The 19,732-nt window shown below is 32.0% G+C and overlaps 4 protein-coding genes across 5 annotated transcripts; all 4 read left to right on the top strand.

The window, feature by feature from the left end:
• Nucleotides 1-922: 922 nt before the first annotated feature.
• On the top strand, nucleotides 923-4,719 carry LOC104764204 (formin-like protein 11). Its single transcript, XM_010487693.3, has 4 exons — nucleotides 923-3,075; nucleotides 3,171-3,361; nucleotides 3,430-3,665; nucleotides 3,755-4,719. The coding sequence occupies exons 1-4, from the start codon at nucleotides 1,559-1,561 to the stop codon at nucleotides 4,487-4,489; spliced, it is 2,679 nt and encodes an 892-aa protein (XP_010485995.1). The 5' UTR covers nucleotides 923-1,558; the 3' UTR covers nucleotides 4,490-4,719.
• Nucleotides 4,585-6,421, top strand: LOC104767336 (F-box/FBD/LRR-repeat protein At5g56420-like). Its single transcript, XM_087503114.1, has 6 exons — nucleotides 4,585-4,630; nucleotides 5,043-5,113; nucleotides 5,174-5,315; nucleotides 5,452-5,519; nucleotides 5,636-5,791; nucleotides 5,920-6,421. Exons 1-6 carry the CDS (start codon nucleotides 4,585-4,587, stop codon nucleotides 6,169-6,171), a joined length of 735 nt encoding a protein of 244 aa, XP_087359240.1. The 3' UTR covers nucleotides 6,172-6,421.
• Nucleotides 6,422-10,351: 3,930 nt separating this feature from the next.
• On the top strand, nucleotides 10,352-11,596 carry LOC147920060 (uncharacterized). The gene is made up of 4 exons (XM_087503112.1): nucleotides 10,352-10,844; nucleotides 10,961-11,119; nucleotides 11,216-11,355; nucleotides 11,464-11,596. The coding sequence occupies exons 1-4, from the start codon at nucleotides 10,446-10,448 to the stop codon at nucleotides 11,594-11,596; spliced, it is 831 nt and encodes a 276-aa protein (XP_087359238.1). The 5' UTR covers nucleotides 10,352-10,445.
• A 5,067-nt stretch (nucleotides 11,597-16,663) lies between these two features.
• On the top strand, nucleotides 16,664-18,370 carry LOC104767335 (uncharacterized). 2 transcript variants are annotated; one of them, XM_087503077.1, is made up of 4 exons: nucleotides 16,664-17,196; nucleotides 17,290-17,445; nucleotides 17,568-17,763; nucleotides 17,886-18,370. In XM_087503077.1, the coding sequence occupies exons 1-4, from the start codon at nucleotides 16,873-16,875 to the stop codon at nucleotides 17,894-17,896; spliced, it is 687 nt and encodes a 228-aa protein (XP_087359203.1). In that variant the 5' UTR covers nucleotides 16,664-16,872; the 3' UTR covers nucleotides 17,897-18,370. The 2 variants fall into 2 exon arrangements, with proteins under 2 accessions (XP_087359203.1, XP_087359202.1); XM_087503076.1 differs by having other exon boundaries at nucleotides 16,729-17,196; nucleotides 18,113-18,370.
• The last annotated feature ends 1,362 nt before the right edge of the window (nucleotides 18,371-19,732 follow it).

Below are 19,732 nucleotides of genomic sequence, written 5' to 3'. Positions count from 1 at the left end.
ATAGCTCTCCTCATATCGATATTACTTTCATTGTAAAGTGTAAACACATCATGCAATTGGTTGGATACTAATTAATTGTCATACAATTTGGTAGATCACTTGAAAAGCGCAATCAAAAGCCAAACGCTAGCTTTCTAAAAGTCCTTCATCATATCAAAATAATAAAACATGTCACTCAACGAAATTAACATCATATCCTAATCCTACCAAACAATCTTTGAGACCTATATTGTGAAACTATGATTCACAACTAACCATCTCACTTTGTGAAGCTTTAGAATGTGCCTATGGATAGAGAACTTTGCCTACTTCGTCACCACCCACCTACTGGTCTGATTTACCAGAATCCAATTTAAGTCCGTAGTTTTTTTTTTTAATTGAACTAATATACATCATAATTCTGAAAACTTTTAACCGTAAGAATAAATGTTTGATTAGTCTATATAAGGGTGAATTTTCTCCTCTTGTTACTATAGCAAAAATTATCCCCATATCCTTACCAAAAAAAATATATATATATCCCCATATGACAATAATTTCGAGTAAGACTAAATAGTCTTTCTAGAACTGAGAAGATATGTTGAAAGAGACAAAATGATATATTTATTTTTGTATACAGAAATTTTATGTTTTCCTTTGCCTATTTAACAAATTTATACCATCAATGGTTAATCAAAAGAATTCATCAGTTAAATTAATTTAATTTATAAGGTGAAGTTGCATATTTTGTTACGAAACCTATTAAACGACAATATATATCCAAAAGTCCAAAATCCAAACATATGAATGAGAATCATACGTACATGTTGTTAGGTAAGTGTATTACACACATTCATTCATATCAAACACAAGAATAAATTCTATACAATAAATACGAATATTAATTTTTATTTTATACTACTATTTTGCCTCATTAAACAATGGTGGGTTGAGAGGAACAAAGAAAGCTTGCACAGTAAAACTACCAAATGGTTTGAACAAGCCAAATGTGCCAACAATAAGAGGACCCACTTCACACCAACACCTTCACGCTTCTTTGTTCTTTCAATCCTCTCTCTTGCTTATTAGATTTTCTCCCTTTTTAATCTCTCTTGTCTCTTCCTTAAACTAAACTAAAAAGCTGTTTTTTTTTCACAAACTTTAAACTAAAAAAGCTTAAGATTGTCACTGCATTAATAATACTCTGCAAAGTTTTAAATAGACATTTGCTCCTTTGTTCAATCTTTTTTTTTTTTTTTAAATAATTTATGTATGTAGTTATGACATTACCTAAAACGGTGTGTATAAATAGCAAAATTAGTACTGTTGTTTCTGTAAGGAGGAGTTAATGGAGAAAGAGGGTGTGTTTACCATTACCAGTACAACTATAGTTGCAGAGTTCAGGGGTTCCTTGGAGTAGCATTTAAGTCTGAAAGGAGAGAAAATATAAAAAAACTTAAAAAAAACTGGAGTCTATTCTAATAAATGGTTTCTTTTTGTGATTTATAGAGTTTGATGATTTGTTTTTATTTTCAGATCTTTTCTCTGTAAAAAAAAAAAACAAAACAGAACAAAAAAGATGGTTTCTTTTCGTCAGATTCTTCTTATGATCATTGTAGTTGTGGTATCGTTACACTGCTGCAAAGTTGGATTCTTTTGCATTGTTGCTGATGCTAAAGAGCTTGATGACTGGAAGGTTTTAGTGGTGGAACACGGTGAGAGGTATCGGACCCAAATCGGTAAATACGCCGGAGAAGACGGTGGAGAGAAGAAGAACAAGCTTGGGGTTTTGGAAAAGCTCCGAGCTTTACTCGATTTGATTAAACCCTCTACTTCCCGGAGAAGAACCCTCGCCGAGTCTGCTTCTTTATCTCCTTGGCCGGCGCCGGCACCGTCTCCGTTTCCAAGCGGTGGTCCTATCGAGTCTCCGGCGTATCCTCCTGCTCCTCCACAGCCGATTCCTCCACATCTCCGTCGTCCGTTACCTCAACGGACTCATCCATTGAAGCAACACGAGATTCAAAAGCGAGAACACGAGAAAGGAGGAACCTTTAAGAGGATTCTTGTACCTGTCGTTGTCTCTACAGCTTCTGGAATCGGTTTCGTGGTTTGTGTTGTTGGAGTGTTCTGTCTCTGCGCGAGAATCAGGAAAAGGAAGAAGAACGGTAAAACGCCGTCGTTTAAGCGTAAAAAGGGTAAATCTCAGAGCTCGACGAGGAAGGTTAGTGTAAACCCTACTCTCGATTTCTTGTACTTAAACTCACTAGGAGTCGACTTGGAGAGACAAAACTCTGTCAAAGAGGTACAAGAAACTGATTCGAACGATCAAAATGGTGGATTGCTTGAAGAAGAGGTAAAGAGAAGTATTGAAACAGAGTTTTCACAAGATTGGGACAATGCTAGTAAAGATATTGTGTCGGTGCACGAAACTGATGATGAACAAACAGTAAACTCTGTTTCTGCTCTTCCTGTCGTTGTTATCAATGGACGAGATGATACTTCAGACGATGATGAGTCTTTTCATTCCGTTGGTGTTGGCTCCTCTCAGCATTCAAATCCAAGATTGTCAAATGCTTCTTCTGCTTCCGGTAGTGTTATCACTGGATCTTCTCAACGTTTCTCGGAACACAAATTGGACATTCCTGAATGTTCCGGGAACGGTTTCGGAATCTCTACTCCACCACCGCCACCACCACCACCGCCACCGCCTCCACCGCTTCCGCAGTTCACAAACAAACGTCTTCACACTCAGTCTACGACAGAAACCACTACTAATCTGCAGACGCTTTCATCGCAGTTATGTGAAAAAATTTGTGCTTCTTCCTCGAAGCCGATCAATGTACCAAATTCACAAGAAGATGGTTCTAAATCTCTACCGCGTCCACCACCGCCGCCACCGTTACCCACACAACAGCTTCAAGTAGCTGGAATGAACAAAACGCCTCCACCGCCATTGTCTCTTGATTTTTCTGAGCGTAGACCATTAGGCAAAGACGGAGCTCCATTGCCTAAACTGAAGCCGCTTCATTGGGATAAAGTCAGGGCTACACCAGACCGGACTATGGTATGGGATAAGATCAGAACAAGCTCTTTCGAGTAAGTTTTACAACTTTCTTTTAGCCTTGAGACACAATCATCAAAAGTGTTTCAAGAATGTGTGATTGATGTGTTGTTGTCTTGTGGATACACAGATTAGACGAAGAGATGATTGAGTCACTGTTCGGATATACAATGCAAAGCTCAACGAAGAATGAGGAAGGGAAGAGCAAAACCCCATCACCAGGGAAACATCTTCTTGAACCTAAAAGACTTCAGAACTTTACCATTCTCTTGAAAGCTTTAAACGCAACCGCGGACCAAATCTGCTCTGCCTTGGGGAAAGGTAAACTAAGATCAACTCAAATCGACACATCATGGACTTGATCTTAATTTTAGATACTCTTTTTGCAGGGGAAGGCTTGTGTTTACAGCAACTAGAAGCGTTGGTTAAGATGGTGCCGACTAAAGAAGAAGAATTGAAGCTGTCTAGCTACAAGGGAGCGGTGGATGAGCTCGGATCGGCTGAGAAATTTCTCAGAGCTCTTGTCGGAGTTCCATTTGCGTTTCAGAGAGCTGAAGCAATGTTGTATAGAGAAACGTTTGAAGATGAAGTGGTTCATCTCAGAAACTCCTTCTCCATGCTTGAGGTATTACGTACAGTGTTTACTTATTGTCATTCATTTATTGATTTCTTGCACTTCAAGTTATGGTAATTAACAAAAAGTAACTTAACTAGGAAGCTTGCAAGGAGCTTAAATCAAGCAGGTTATTCTTAAAGCTTCTAGAAGCTGTCCTAAAGACTGGGAACAGGATGAATGTAGGAACTATACGCGGTGGTGCAAAAGCCTTCAAGCTCGATGCTCTGCTGAAGCTCTCTGATGTAAAAGGCACAGATGGAAAGACCACTCTGCTTCATTTCGTTGTACAAGAGATCTCTCGGTCTGAAGGAATCAGGGTTTCAGACAGCATCATGGGACGGATCATGAACCATAGATCAAACAAGAACCAAACACCTGAGGAGAAAGAGGAGGACTACAGAAGGATGGGACTCGATCTCGTCTCAGGTCTAAATACAGAGCTACGTAACGTGAAAAAGACTGCAACGATTGATCTCGAAGGTCTTTTTATCTCGGTAACGAATCTGAGAGACGGGTTGGGGCAGTTGAGGTGTCTAGCGAGTGAGAAGCTGAAAGGGGACGAAGAAAACAAAGCATTCGTAAGTTCGATGAGCTCGTTCTTGAGGTACGGAGAGAAGAGCTTGGAAGAGCTGAGGGAAGACGAGAAGAGGATAATGGAGAGGGTTGGAGAGATCGCAGAGTATTTTCATGGGGATGTGAGAGGAGATGACAAGAACCCATTGAGGATCTTTGTGATTGTAAGGGATTTCCTGGGGATGTTGGATCATGTTTGTAGAGAATTGAGGTGTTTTAGGGTTCCCAATAGCCCTAGCCCTCTGGCTCCGTTTCGATAAGTAATGCTGACTATGTTTGATTGTTTTGGTTTCTGTAGGATTTTTTTATATATATGAATTTTGTTGAGTTGTTTATTGATAAACAGAGAAAGGTTATGGGGTTTTCTGTGGATAAAGAATCAGACTTTGAGTCTATGGAAGGTTATGTGAAGGTCGGAAGATATATATGGATTTGTATAATAATATGTATCATATGTTTTAAAGCATGAGAGACGATGCTTCTTGTTTCATGGTATTGATGTTAACAAATGATTTTTAACAATTATTTTTAAAAATGGATTAAATTGAATTTTCACATCGATAATAGAAGAATCCCTAAAATCACTGAAAAAAAAATAAAAAAATATACAAGAATGGGTTTTGATATAAAGGGCATCATATAATGAAAAATCAGTTAAGAGGATTTAGGGTTCGAATCGATGACGAACAAGTTAGTGTGCATTAGTCTCCTTCCAAATCTCAGATATATCTCCTCCTGTTGCTTCAGAAAAGCTTGATACACTTTTAATGATGTCACAAACTTAATTTAGCTATTCTTTTGTTTTGTTTCCAGGTTCTAATCTTAGAGGTTCCTTTTGTCGTGACACAAAGCAAGCTTTGGAATTCTTGTCATGGACTACTTCAGTCTGTTGACCGACTAGTTTGTTTAGTCTTGAAACCCTCAAGACCTTGGATCTCCACCAGGTGATTCTTTTGGAAGTTCCTTGTACGGTTAGGTTTAAATCCCTCAAAACCTTGTGCGTTGATCGTGTGAGGTACGCAGATGAGGAATCTTTCGTCAGGCTTATATCTAGCTCCCCTGTTCTTGAAAATTTGATTGTACAAAGTTGTAGGGACCACAATGTGGATACTTTCACCATTAATGTGCCTTCCCTTTTGAGGTTATGGGTTTACAACATAGTTTATAGCGCTAATCACTATAATCGGTTTGTGATACATTCTCATTTCTTTGCATCTTATAGGAACCAAATGGAATGGTTGGGAATCTCTTACCTTTGTAAAACGTCTGTCTCTAACCTTAGATTATATGGTAATTCGTTCTTCTCCTCTGGTTTTGTTCATATATTTTAGTTCTAACACACTTGCAAAGTACCGTCTCTGATTTTAACTTTGTCATCATATTAATTACATGTGTTTCATTTGTAGGCTGAGTATCCTATTCGTAGCGTTTTCTTTCAGCTTGTATGTTTGGAGTTCTGCGGAATTTGTGAGGACTGGTCGAAGGAGCTTGTACATGTGCTCCAACATTCCCCTATATTACAGATTCTCAAGCTTGATAGGATACAGGACGCTGGGGAAAAGGTACGTACCGGTGTACATTCATTATTGCCCCTGAGAGTGAAAATTTCTCTATTTTATATGTTTGGTTTCCGGTTTAGATCTAGGTCTAGTCTAAACCAGTGTATCATTTGTTGGATTTTGACTTAAAGGTTTGCTGGATTGAGCCGAGTTGTGCTCCTGAATGTTTGTTGTACAATCTCAAAACCTTTGAGTGGACAGACTATGACGGAACAAAATTTCAAAAAGAAGTGGCTATTTATATCTTGAAGAATGCAAGACGATTAGTGACCGCAACTGTCTGCCCTTTCTCAAAGGCAAGCCTTGGCAAACAACAAATATTTGACGAATTGGAATTTGCAACCAGGGGTTCAAGAGCATGTGAGCTTACAATTGCTCTATAGCTTCTTATGTCGTAGTCTTATCTTGTGCCGAGGAAGGAGAAAAACAACAACTTTTGTCTTTTGTGAGTTTGATCTTGTTTTTGCAATGTTGTTAGGCCATGTTTATAGGCATATTACTTAATTTGTGTGACGTGTCTTGATTGATAATATGCTAGGTATTAACCCGCGGAAAACAGCGGACTGAACTTTTCTTTTGATGAAAATTTGTAATATTTTTTTTGTTATTATGTTATATATAAGAGTTTAAAAATTCGGTTTGCTTATATTAAAATTTTTGTATTTTATAAATGTTTATTGAAAACTTTCAATATAACATTTGCATGTAATGAATAAAATTGTTTAAACATTTATCAATTAAATGCAATATTTGCTATACTTGTGAAGTAATTAAAAATATATAACTAACATGTAAAAAAATAAATATAGCTAGTGAAGCTTCTGAAAAAACTTTTTGAAAACAACATTTATTGTTTTTCTTTCTGTGACTTCCATTTTTTGTTTGTAATAAGCACCTTCAAGTAATTAATATATTGAAACCTCAACTTAGTTTTATTTTCCTAAAGAACGGTAGCTAAAAGAAAAATATATATTTTTTTTAAATAGATAAGATACTATATCTATATCTTTTTTTTGTTTATTAATTTTTAAATCTAAGCAAACTGTTATATATTTTATTTGATTAGATTTTTGATAAAAAATTTAACCTGTGCTAGAATTTTTTTTTGATAAAATTAGTGGTTATATAGATTTTATTCGATTAGATTTTTAAAATTTTAGCTTTTATTTTTTTTAAGGACAAATTAGTTTTGATTCTAATAATTTTTTTTAATTACTTTTCTACAATTTATTTTAGTTTATGTGTCCCCAATTTTCGTTTTTTATTAATTATATTTAATTAATTAATTAATCTTAATTAAGTTTTTCTAATGGAAATTGAATGTAATTTTTTACACATTTTAAGATTAGTTTCATATTTGTACTTCTCAATTAATATAGTAGGATAATAATAAGAATAATCTTTTATACCTCAAAGATTTTACCAGTTATTGTATCGCACTATAATCGATTGTTATGCATGTTTTTAGGATTTAAAACAATTGATTATGAAGCCATAATTAACAATTAACAATAATAATAATAATCTTTTATACGTCAAAGATTTTAGCAGTTATTTTATCCCACTATAATCGATTTTTATGCATGTTTTTAGGAGTTAAAACAATTAACAACAATTAAAACAATTAATGATAATAATGATAATTATCCTTTATACCCTCTAAGATTTTACCAGTTATTTAACAATCTGTAATGGCAATTGTATGTAATTGTTTACAATTTTCAGGGTTACTTTTAATTTTGTACTTCTCAATTAATATAGTAGGATGAAATAAATTTGGACATTAATCTATGTATTAATTAAATAAAATGTTTGTCTTGTTTAATTAATTAAGTAATATGTTTGTTTGTTTTTTTCTAAATTTTATTTACAATGTTTTTTTTGGTTAAATAAAAATTTGGCATTGTATTTTGAATTTTAGTAAAAGTTTTATAAGTTTGTAATTAAAATGTTATTTTATAAATTTATATAATTGTAATATGTTTAAGAATATTAATAAACATTATATTATTAAATAGTACTCCCTCTGTTTCACAAAGAGTGTCATTTTAACACTTTTTTCTTGTTACAAAAAGAATGTCATTTTGGTTTCCAATGCAAATTTTAAGATTAAATTTCTTTTCTATCCCTATTATTTGAGCTTATTAATTAGAAAGAGATTTTTTTTTAGTGTATTTATAAAGGGTAAAACAGAAATTTAAACAATTTTCTTAATTTGTGTGCATTTTGTCAAAATAACACTCTTTGCGAAACAAAGGAAGTATTAAACATTCTTAAATTTTTTATTAAATATTAATCTATGTATTTATTAAACATTCTTAAATTTCTATAAGAATATTATATTATTAAATATTAAGATCTTAAACATGTTCTGTCAATAACTAACTTCTTAACAAAAGTTCTTAACTACTGATCTTACATTATTTTCACAATATTTATACTCTATACTCTAAGAACACCCTAAACAGATCTCCCTATAAACATGCCCTTAGGTACATTGTAATATTTTGGTTTGTCCTCTTCTCCAAAGTTGAAAAAATTTCAAACTCAGGATTTCTGAAGTTTAATCGTATTCGTATCATCCGTTATGAGAAGAATTATTTTCGAATTCACTTATACAATATTTCTGATTAGTTAGTTTAGAATTAATTTTACTTATATGTATAACAGTATAAGTGAATTATCATCCTTTGAGACCAAGTCCGCCACCAAAAATGGGTATCTTTTTCACCTCTCCTATTTAGATTTCAACTTGTTTTGATTCATTTTTTCTAGCTTTTTCTTCATACTTCACTTTTGTAAATTAAATTAAATGGCTAGAAGAGAGACACCATTCTGTGAAGAAAACACACTTTACTTGATCATATGCAGGCATATCCCATAATAATAATATTATATACTTTTATGGTTTGGCAACACTGTTAACACATGCATCTTTTTGTTTTTGTCTTCTCGAATCTCATCATGCTTAGCTTTATAGTGGGGTATGAAAAAAAGTGATCGCTAGACTTCGTTAGATGACTACTTAACCCATCTGATTGCTATCTATCTCGTAAATAGTGGCAATGGTACATAGAGATGGTGGGAGATCAATGGAAAGAGGTAGCCAAGGACTAATTCCTACACTACTATAAAAGGGTTTGTTTGTTTCTACCTATCCCCAATTCCATAATTATGGTTCTTATACAAGTCTGGTTGGGGCGCATATATATAACCAGATCTTATTGATAAAAACATTTGGATAAAACACGTTTTATTCAATAAATAAGTTTTACTAGACATTCACATTTCTTATAACATAAATTTCCATCGCTACCATTATTACTGCTTCTTTTTCCCATCAACGCCTTGTTTCTTTCAGCAATTTGGATTCTCTGGATTACAAGGTTTATCGCAGCCTGGATCATATGGATTGCAAGGTTTGTCGTAATAATTCACATCGACTCTTTCTGTATCCATTCTACAATTTGGATTCTCTGGATTACAAGGTTTTCCGCAATGTGGATCCATTGGATTGCAAGGTTTGTCGTAAAAATCCCTTGGCTTACCTTGCACCAAATGATATCCTTCAGGATGTGATAAGGATCAGTTAGTACGTCAATATACAAACAATAATTAAGTTTAATTTCAGGCGAGGTTAAGAAAGTAATTAAAGAATTTGAAACTTTAAAAAGCTGGAAAGCTAATTCACTTACGAAAAACAAGAAGAAGAGAAACCAATAACAGAAGTTGAAAGGAAACGCTTTTCATTCTCCAAAGAAAAATGTTACAGTATATTTTGCTTAGTGATAAGGATAAACTAACTAATCTCCATCGCTTTTTATAGAGAACAATGTACGTAAAAGTTGATAGACTAGAAAATCTAAAAAGTTGATACATAGTAAGAAATCCTCAAGGTTGTAAAAAAAAAAAAAAAAAAAAAAAAAAAAAAAAAAAAAAGTAAGAAATCCTCAATATATAGTACTATTAAAAATATCAAACTAAATAGGAAATAGCCTATAATTAAAATATATATCTGTTTGGTCCTTCTTTTTCTTGGTAACGAATCTCTTAATATTCTCTTTGGCTTTTTATATATGTTAAACAATCTGTTACTTCTAATTAAATTGTGGTATTGTATTTTTCTTGGAACATCCACATTTTTATTTGTATCTAAAAAGTGGTTAGTGGAGACAAACCAAACTAATAAATAAGTGAGTAATTACATCTTCAAAATTTTAAAATTAAGTGAACATTTAAAAAATAATACAAAACCTCACATTGATAAGTTTTACTTTTTTTTTTTTAATGTAAACTCACATTAATAAGATTATATATTTCTAAAATTTAATACACAAATCTTTTGTATTAAATGAGTTTTCTGAAGGCTTAACTAGACAAATAATTGGCCAATGAAAGCAAGCCACATGCACATTTAGACACATCTCAATTCTTCAACCTTATTTTCGTATAACCAAGCCCAATCAAATCAAACCCAAGAGGCTTGACCATAAAATTAGGGACTTTGATTTGACCGATTGCAATTTTAACCAGTATATTAATTACCATATATATACCAACTTAACGATGCTTTAGAACATAGTATTACTTGTGTGGTCTACTTAGAAAATACCAAACTGACTTCAAGGATATAGTTAGGGTTTGTTCGATACTTGACATGGCTCCAAAATCAAGCGACGTCGAGGTGAAAGATGGATCTTCGAGCGACCTAGAACTGAAGAAGCCCATTGAAACTTCCAACGGCGTTGTTGCCTTATCGTTATTGGGGAAGCGCAGGGCCGAAACTCCCAACCCTGAGGATTCCGGTGAAAGCGAGGAAACAGCTGACGAGGATGGTGTCGAAGAAAACGAATTAGACGAGGATAGTGACGAATTAGATGAGGAAGAAGGTGACGACGGAGAGAGTTACAGGAATGAGGAGAATAGAGAGCCCAAGTGGGGTTATGATAGCTTCGACGGCCGGGAGTATGAGTCCCCTAATCTGGGTGAGGAGTATTCGGATAAGGAGTTTGAGGAGCAGTGCCGTCACTATAAACGCCAGCTCATCGAAACCAAGGTATCATCCTTTGTCGTCGTGTCATAATTTTCCTCTTTTGTCTCTTAAAATTCGGCAATATTCTAGTTTTAGTCTTAGGGTATCTTGTTAACCACGTCTGGTTTTGTTGGGTTTAGGGTTTCTTTGAGAATTCTGACAAGTTCCCACCTTACGTTTATACCCCTGGAATTGCTTCGCTCGGAGATCTGGACGAGCCGGCTATGTTAGGCCTCACCATCCGTGAGGTCTGCGAAAAGTTGACATCTCTTTGTCTCCAACGCTACAACGAAGATGAGGCAAGTAGTAGATCACTTTTTCTATTTATTGCCTCTGCTCTAGTTTTCTGGCTGGGATTCCCAGTTATATATCTAATAAAGTTTTATTGTTTGTAGAAAAAGAATGTGAAACTGGATCATATCTTGAGGGCAAATTACAACCCAGGGTCGATGACTAAGTTTTACATTACATTTGCTGCAAGAGAGTCCGAGTCTCCAGATGCACCATTAGTGGAGTATCAAGCTAAGGCTGCATGGTCTGTACAACACAAAAAGTATCCAATCCTTTGCAGACCAAGTCCGGCACCTATATAAAAGGGTACATATAGTTTCACATGTTTTGCTTGTACGCTGTTTCTTTCTAGCCTTCTAGGGATTGAATGTGAAGTTGGACCACAGATCTTGAGGGCGAATTTCAACCGAGGGGGCAGGACAAAGTACTACATTTTTGCTGCTAGAGAGTCTGACTCACTCCTCATGATGCACGAAAAGACCTAAAATGTATATGCTAGTGAGTATGGGAATTCAATATATTTGCTATTGACTCCAAAAGAAACTATGTTATTACTTATTATCAGCGTATGTATACGGTGTAACCATATATATCAAACATGCGAATACACGTCAATCTACATAAGCCCTTTGATGAAGCAACAAACAATTTGAGAAGTAGTACTTACTATTCGTATCATATGAAACCGGAAGGATTTAAAAGAAAAAAAAAAAAGCATTATGCAAAATAAAGCATGTATGACATGATGCATGCAATTCAATTCTTATAAATTATAATGACACAGTACTATTATAATTACTAGCTATGGAGCCCCGCGATATCGCGGGGAACTCATTTTAGTAAAATATTTATTACAAAAATTTTTTAATTAAATTTAATTATTAAACTATTGCTATTCATAAACTATTTAATAAAAAAATTTAAAAACATACAAATTTTTGAAACATTCTTTATATCTTTATTGAAAAATATTCCTTAAAAAATAATCTTAACAAGCATATGATTAAATAAATTATTATCAATACTACACACATCAAATTAAACAAATTTTTACGATCAACTGCCATGAGATAACATTGCAGTCGTGTTATTTCATTCACCTTTATTCGTCTTAATCTTTCGTTCGCATCTTTTCAATGTAACATTTTATCTATATATTTTCGTCGTAATTTTTTTATAAAATATTTTTCAATTTCCGAAAAATGAATAAATGAAATCTACAATCATGTCTTCTTTTCTTAACCTTACAGTCATATTTTTGTATATTTTGTGAATCGTTACAACTTATTCTCTTGTAGTCAAATATGATATGTAAATGATTATATTTTTTAATTTTTTTTTGTTTTTTTAAATGATAAAATTATAAATACATTGTATAAACACTATAAATTTCTTTAATAATCATATAATAAATTACAAATATTAAAAAATACTAATTGAGGACCATTCTTAAATTGACATAATGATTTGTTTAAATTAATTTCTATTAATTATTTTAAATATTTTTTAGCATAACTCCAACATATTTCTATTTCAAAATTCAGTTTTTACTTCATAAAAAATGAATGTAAATATTACTATTCAGTCAATCAGTAAGAAAATTACCAATCCTCTCAAATTTGAATATAACTAAACAGAAAATTATCATATATTTATTTATTTGAATCAAAAATCAGTTATATATATTCATATAAAAAAGAATACATCTATTTTCATAAAGGCAGTATCTATACTAGTAAAGCAGAAATACTCTTTAGACTCAAAATGGACCATGACTTGGTTTTGGTAGTTTTTTCATTAAAAATGATTAGAAAATCACAAAATTTAATCTAATTAACCTATAGTTTCGTTTTTGACAAATGACCATTATACCCTCGATCGATCACTTAAAAAAATTATGGGTCGGGACGCGGATCCTAAAATATCCGACAACAGAAGGAAAAAAACTTGTGGATCTGTTTGTACTCCAGATTAATCTTTTTCGGATCCAATATATTATTATTTCATTCAAGATTAGTTATTTAAGATACCAAACAGAGTTATTCGTTATAGGCAAACATTCTGATTTCATTTTTCTTTAAGGTATTTAAATGAAAATCATAAATTTTAATTACCAAAAATTTGGATATTTCCTTAATTACCGATATTCGATCTTTACAAATAATCTTTAAAAAGGAAAATTTTGTGATTCAAACAACTGAATTTAAATTTAAATTTATTTAAGTAAATTTGTTACCATCAAAATCGGACAATCAAAAACTTATATATGTAAACATATTAAATTTAGTTTTATTTTTGGTAACAATAATTGCCGATTTGATATTACCTAACATACAAACCTGAATAAATTTTAAATATAATTAAATTACGATTTTTCTTTCCTTTCCTATATTTCAAAACAAAATGAACAAAAGCTAAAATAACTATGAAATCTTTTTAATAGTTTGTGTTATCCCAAAAATGATATTTGACTTATATATTCTGCCTTTATCTTTTGTTTTTTTTTTTCTCTTTTTCAGTTATAAATTTCTCACATATTTCTGAAAAACAATATTTAAAAATATTTAAGAATTTTGCCCACCAAATAATTTACAGAAAACAAAGAATTATTATATGAAAAATAATTTACCCGTTAGATCCATTTGTAAATCCTAAATTTCAGCATTTAATACATAATATATATATATTAATACATAATATATATATATATATATATATTATGTATTAAATGCTGAAATTTAGGATTATGTATTATATATATATATATATATATATGCATTTCCTAATATATAGGACTACCATATATAAAAGATTTCTGTATTAGAGATCGACATATATATACTTATTAATTGAGACTTTTTTGCTTCCTAAATAATCAATAAATTAAATACGAAATTGTATATATATATATATATGTAAACTTCTTTGATTTGGTTTTATATTGTGAGATATTTACGGAAACAACAAATCAACTTAATACAATTAAATAAACCAAATGATCATTTAGTTTAGATTTTTCAATATTTCCTTAACGAAATTATAGTAATAACTTAGATTAGTATAGATGAAAAGAATAAAAAAAACAGATATTATATATACGTAAAGTTGTAATCTAATTTACAGAAAAGGTGTAATGTATATCCCACATCGACTAAATATTTCGGAATATGGTTCATAATCACTATAAATATATGACTAACATGTTTTGAGTGCAAATGAGTAAGAAGTTTGATTTATCAGGTATCCAAAGTTAATAGTTTAATTTGGTTCTATATTTGAGCATATTTAAACTTTTAAAAAGTAAATATATTATAATATATTTACGTTTTTAAAAAAGTTTAAGATATTATAAATACTTAAAATTTTATAGAATGTTTAAATTATTATAAATGTTTGAACTCCGTCGAAAGTTTAAAATATTATAATATATTTAAAGTCTATAAAATATTTAAGTAATATTAATATTTTTACGCTTAAAAATTTTAAAATATAAAAAAAATTTGAGTTAAATCCGTTAAAAAATGTATTTTTGTCAAAATATAAATTAAATTGGTTTTTTTACAATTTTGCTGAGATTTGATATATCAAATATTCACTTCTGAATGATAACCTAAAATACATAATCTCACTATAAATACAATAGTTCATAACCATTGAAATATCTCATACTAAAATTTAACAAGCAACTTCTCCTATTTCGACGACAAACCAAAATAAAGAAAAACTTATCCTCTTAGAGAACTACTATCCGATATTGCGGTGTGTCTATCCTCTTACAAAACTGCTATCTGATATTGCGGAATGTCTATTCTCTTACAAAACTACTATCCAATATTGTGGTGTGTCTGTTTCCGTGAAAAGCTACATTCTATAAACTACTTATTCTATTAGGATTTCCAATTTACTGTATAACCCCAAATATACAAATAAACAATATATAAACAAATAAAATAAGTCAAAATAAAAAACTTCATTACAAAAATACAAAAAAAAAGTAAATAACAAAATATATAATTCCGTGCTGTAACATGGGGTATCACCTAGTTGTAAATGTATATGTAATACAAACAACTATCGTTTTATAGTGAAACATATTTTTATATAAAACAACCTATAGTCATTAAATTTTTTGCCAATTATAATAGATTATATATACATGGTTAATCCAATATTGAATCTACTTATTACTAATTTTTCTCCGCATAAGATGCTTGTTAATTATCCCGAATCACACATAAATAAATAATATAATAAATATTAGAGGGGAACAATAATAGTTAGAACTTATAACAATAATATTTAGGTGTATGATGTAGCATCACAATGTGCGCGTTTAAGGAAGATGGTCGGCCACAGACGGCCGGATTCATTGCTCTCACACGCTCCTCTTTTTTTTGGCAGTCATAATCCAAAACTTTTTCAAACTTTTATAATATTTTATATTAAATATCTTTTGTTATTAAGATTTCAAATTGAGTGTGTTATGACTAGAAATAAATATACAAATTCCCTTAACCTATATGAAATTGTAGATAAGTATTTGTCTTCAAGATAGTTTATTGGACAATCATCTCAACCGTCAATCTTTCTGTGGATCACTAGTTATCCATCTCCCAATAAACTGAATATTCCCAACTGTATAAAATATACTAAAACAAACTGTGAAATTTTATTTTTATGTTTACCTTGATATTTCATAATCAGATTTTTTTTTTTTAAATAGAAATATAGAAATTCATATTGTTTTCTATAATACAATTAGTTTTCTAATCAAAAAGCATGGAGTAGACAAATATATATATATATATATATATTTACTTGTGACAAAAAAAAATATACGAGCCAATATGCTCTCATTTTCTGAAAACCCAACTTGAACCACATTTTTTAACAGCTAAAAACAAAAATTTCGGTTTGGATTGATACCAATAGAAAATGACAACTCTCGATGAATAGATGGTTGTATACCTAGAGACTGAATATAATTAAATATTACAACGATTAACAAAACATATCAAACTGCAATAAATTTTTCACACTGATGAAATTGTCATTTCTAACAAATTCTCTTTTAACTAATTCAAATATAAAGAAAATTTGAATAAAATGATGAGAAGTTATTTATATATAGATTTCTAAAGATGTGAACATTTGAATAGACACAACTGTTTGTAAAAGACACAACTCTATATTCAACAGACACAACTTTTTAGAGATATGCACCTGTAAAAAATTTCTGTCAAAAATATAAAATAAAAAAAAAATTGAATACAATGATGAGAAGTCACTTATATATAAATTTATAAAGATGTAAACATTTGATTAGACACAACTATTTGTAAGAGACACAACTATACATTTAAAAGACGCAACTCTTTAGAGAGACACAACCGTTGAAATTTTCTGTCAAAAATATAAAATAAATAAAATTTGTATACATTGATGAAAAGTCATATATATAAAAATTTATATAGATGTGAACATTTGAATAGACACAACTGTTTGTAAGAGACACAACTATACATTTAAGAGACACAACTTTTTAGAGAGATGCAACTGTTGGAATTTTTTGTCATATATATATATAATATATTACGAAAAGGTGCAACAAAAAACTGCGACTGTTGGTGGCATTTTTTCAGATTGTTATTATTATATAGATTAGTATTTTGCAGGGGTTTTACTTTTTAATCTATGCGTGCGTTTGGCTTTGCTCTTAGAAAAAACCCCAAAATTGAATTGAAAAGGGTATAATCGGGGCATGACTCCCACCAAATCAAGCGACGGCGATACGAAGGATGGATCTTCCCAACCGACGGAGCCCATGGAAATTTCCACCGGCGTAGGCTCTTCTTTGTTGGGGAAGCGCAAGGTCGAAACAACGAACCTGGAGGAGGATCCCGGTGAAAACGAAGTCGACATAGAAGAAGGTGTAGAGGAGGAGGAGGAGGATAGTTATTTGGAATGGGATAAGGATAGCTTCGATGGACGGGAGTATCATTCCTCTGAGAATAGTGAGGAGTATATGGACAAGGAACTTGAGAAGAAAGCCCGTTTTAAAAGTCGCATGGTCATCGAAACCAAGGTGGTCTCATCATCATCCTTTTCATCGAATTTTGAGTCTTTTGTTTTATTTATAACAACGTATCCAAATTTTTGTTTTGTTTTGTTTTTTTAGGGTTTTTTCGAGGCATGTGACAAATTCCCACCTTGTTGCTGGGCTGGGATTGCTACAGTCCCGGGTCTTGATAAAAAAATGCGTCGAGGTATCACAGTTCGTCAGTTCCTAGCAAACATGGTATCCCTTTGTCTTGACAAATATAACAAAGAAAAGGTAAGAGCAAGCCAACTCTCTCTCTCTAATCTCTAGTCTCTAGTTTGGGCCTTTCAGAGTTCCAAGTGTTGTTAGGATATATATGATAAGCCATTCTTAAATTGTCTCTATTTGTTTCCCAGGGATTAAATGTGATTCTCGAGCATGTTTTGAGGGCTAATTTCAATCCAGGGGGCTGCACAAAGTACTACATCACTTTTGCTGCTAGAGAGTCTGACTCTCCTGATGCACCTCTAGTCGAGTATCAAGCTAAAGTGGCTTGGTCTGCTCGCATTACTTATCCCATCCTTTGCAGACCCACTTCTCCACCAAAATTCGGTATCTTTTTCACCTCTCCTATTCAGATCTCAACATGTTGTAGTTTTGTAAATTAAATGACTAGAATAGAGACACCATTCAGTGAAGTAACCACAACTTCACTAAATTTTATCTACTTCTAGGGTTTGGTTGACACATGTGATCTTCTGGTTTTGTCTTATCGACATGGCAAATATTATTTGTGAGACTCTTCTGCTTTAGCTTGATTGTGGAGTGTATGAAACAATGTCGCTTCTACACTAGGTTAGACGACCACTCTGATTGTTATCTCGTAAAATGATGGAAATGGTGCATAGAGATATGGTGAATTATCGCTGGTTCGTTTTGCCTAACAACTTACGATTAACAGTTGAAAGAGATCAAGTGAACGAGGTAGCCGAGGTGATGGAAGAAAGCAGTTGAAGAATTTCACAAGGCTGCTTTCTGAATGTCGCTTAAGTTTATCTCGTTGATTGAGATTCGTACTTACTCCAATTCTTATCTTCTGCTATGAAGGTTATAAATACATAGTAAGAAATCCTCAATATATAGTATCAGATTTGAGTTGACCTTGAAGTAGATGTTGACGACATTATTTCAAATATATAAATAGCGTAATATATACTTATCTGTTTGGTCCTTTTTTTGGCAACGTATCTCTAAATATTTTCTTTGGCTTTTATATCTGTTAAACAATATGTTACTTCTAATTATATTGTGGTCTTGTATTTTTCTTGGAGCGTCCACATTTTTATTTGTATCTAAAAAGTGGTTAGTGGAGACAGACCAAACTAACAAGTATAGATTAATTGAGTAATTACATCTTCAAAATTTTCAAACTCAGTGAAAACATTAAAATAATACAAAAACTCACATTGGTAAGATTTTTTATTATATAAGATTATATATTTGTTAAACTAAATTATACACAAAACTTTACATTAAATCCTTTGCAGACCAAGTCCCGCACCTATATAAAAGGGTACGTATGGTTTCACATGTTTTGCTTGTACGTTGTTTCTTTCTAGGGATTGAATGTGAAGTTGGACCACATATCTCGAGGGCGAATTTCAACCGAGGTGGTAGGACAAAGTACTACATCACTTTTGCTGCTAGAGAGTCTGACTCACACTCCTCATGATGCACCTCTAGTTAGTTGAGTATCAAGCTAAGGTGGTTTTCATCCCTCGAACCAATGTTACTTTGAAGGTTGACTGAGTGACACATAAGTGTTTAGAAAAAAAATCAAAAATATTATATACTGACTTTAATAACCAGCTGTGCGTTACATATGTTAACATAGATAGAATAATTTACTAAACTATATAAGATAGAATTAAATATTTTCATATCTATATAATAAGGAAATATAACATACAAATTCGTGGATCTTCTAGATCCTTTGTACATCTTGTTCCTCCTCCTCTAAATGAGAAAAAAAGTCTCGACCATGAACAAGAAAGATTTCTCTAGTAAACCCTTCTCTTTTTGGTCGATAAGAATTTGTTTTTGTTTTACCCTTCTCTTTTTGATCGATCTGTGCATGTTTATTCTATTGTAGCCTCACTCATCTTTTTTTATTGCAGATCCAATCACACGAGTCTATTGGGAGTGTGTCGCCTTATATGCTCGTCATGGCTCCTCAGTAGAGTAGCCTCATGTTCTTATTCGTCTTCCTTAGCCATTCGTGGAAGCAAAATTAGAGTTTTTTTTTTTTTTTTTTTTTTTTTTTTTTTTTTTTTTGGTCTCGGTGGTGATTCTGTGGAATGGAAGCTACGAGGAACTTGGTTTCTTCATCTCCTCCGTTTCAGACAAAGACCCATCTCAAGAACTACTCTCTCCTTCCTCTGATGGTTCTGTTCAACTTCCATACTCATAATTAAGCCATAGCAATACAACTATCAATAGATTTATTTACTCATAACGATATATCTTCGTACCACAACAATACCAAACAATTCATCCGCTTACTTTTTCATTTTATTTGAGA

Source organism: Camelina sativa, chromosome 19 (assembly GCF_030686135.1).
Source record: "Camelina sativa cultivar CO46 ecotype springtype chromosome 19, ASM3068613v1".
Taxonomy (NCBI): domain Eukaryota; kingdom Viridiplantae; phylum Streptophyta; class Magnoliopsida; order Brassicales; family Brassicaceae; genus Camelina; species Camelina sativa.
Note: the sequence above shows the minus strand (reverse complement) of the source record. Positions and strands in the feature narration are given on the sequence as shown.

Excerpts from the sequence above, each read along its gene's own strand:
- LOC104764204 (XM_010487693.3), top strand. The coding sequence starts at position 1,559 with ATGGTTTCTTTTCGTCAGATTCTTCTTATGATCATTGTAGTTGTGGTA. Across the intron at positions 3,076-3,170 it reads ATCAGAACAAGCTCTTTCGA|ATTAGACGAAGAGATGATTG; the intron begins GTAAGTTTTACA and ends GTGGATACACAG. Across the intron at positions 3,362-3,429 it reads CTGCTCTGCCTTGGGGAAAG|GGGAAGGCTTGTGTTTACAG; the intron begins GTAAACTAAGAT and ends CTCTTTTTGCAG.
- LOC104767336 (XM_087503114.1), top strand. The coding sequence starts at position 4,585 with ATGGGGTTTTCTGTGGATAAAGAATCAGACTTTGAGTCTATGGAAG. Across the intron at positions 5,316-5,451 it reads TGAAAATTTGATTGTACAAA|GAACCAAATGGAATGGTTGG; the intron begins GTTGTAGGGACC and ends TGCATCTTATAG. Across the intron at positions 5,520-5,635 it reads CTCTAACCTTAGATTATATG|GCTGAGTATCCTATTCGTAG; the intron begins GTAATTCGTTCT and ends TTTCATTTGTAG.
- LOC147920060 (XM_087503112.1), top strand. The coding sequence starts at position 10,446 with ATGGCTCCAAAATCAAGCGACGTCGAGGTGAAAGATGGATCTTCGAGC. Across the intron at positions 10,845-10,960 it reads GCCAGCTCATCGAAACCAAG|GGTTTCTTTGAGAATTCTGA; the intron begins GTATCATCCTTT and ends TGTTGGGTTTAG. Across the intron at positions 11,120-11,215 it reads AACGCTACAACGAAGATGAG|AAAAAGAATGTGAAACTGGA; the intron begins GCAAGTAGTAGA and ends TATTGTTTGTAG.
- LOC104767335 (XM_087503076.1), top strand. The coding sequence starts at position 16,873 with ATGACTCCCACCAAATCAAGCGACGGCGATACGAAGGATGGATCTTCC. Across the intron at positions 17,197-17,289 it reads GCATGGTCATCGAAACCAAG|GGTTTTTTCGAGGCATGTGA; the intron begins GTGGTCTCATCA and ends TTGTTTTTTTAG. Across the intron at positions 17,446-17,567 it reads ACAAATATAACAAAGAAAAG|GGATTAAATGTGATTCTCGA; the intron begins GTAAGAGCAAGC and ends TTTGTTTCCCAG.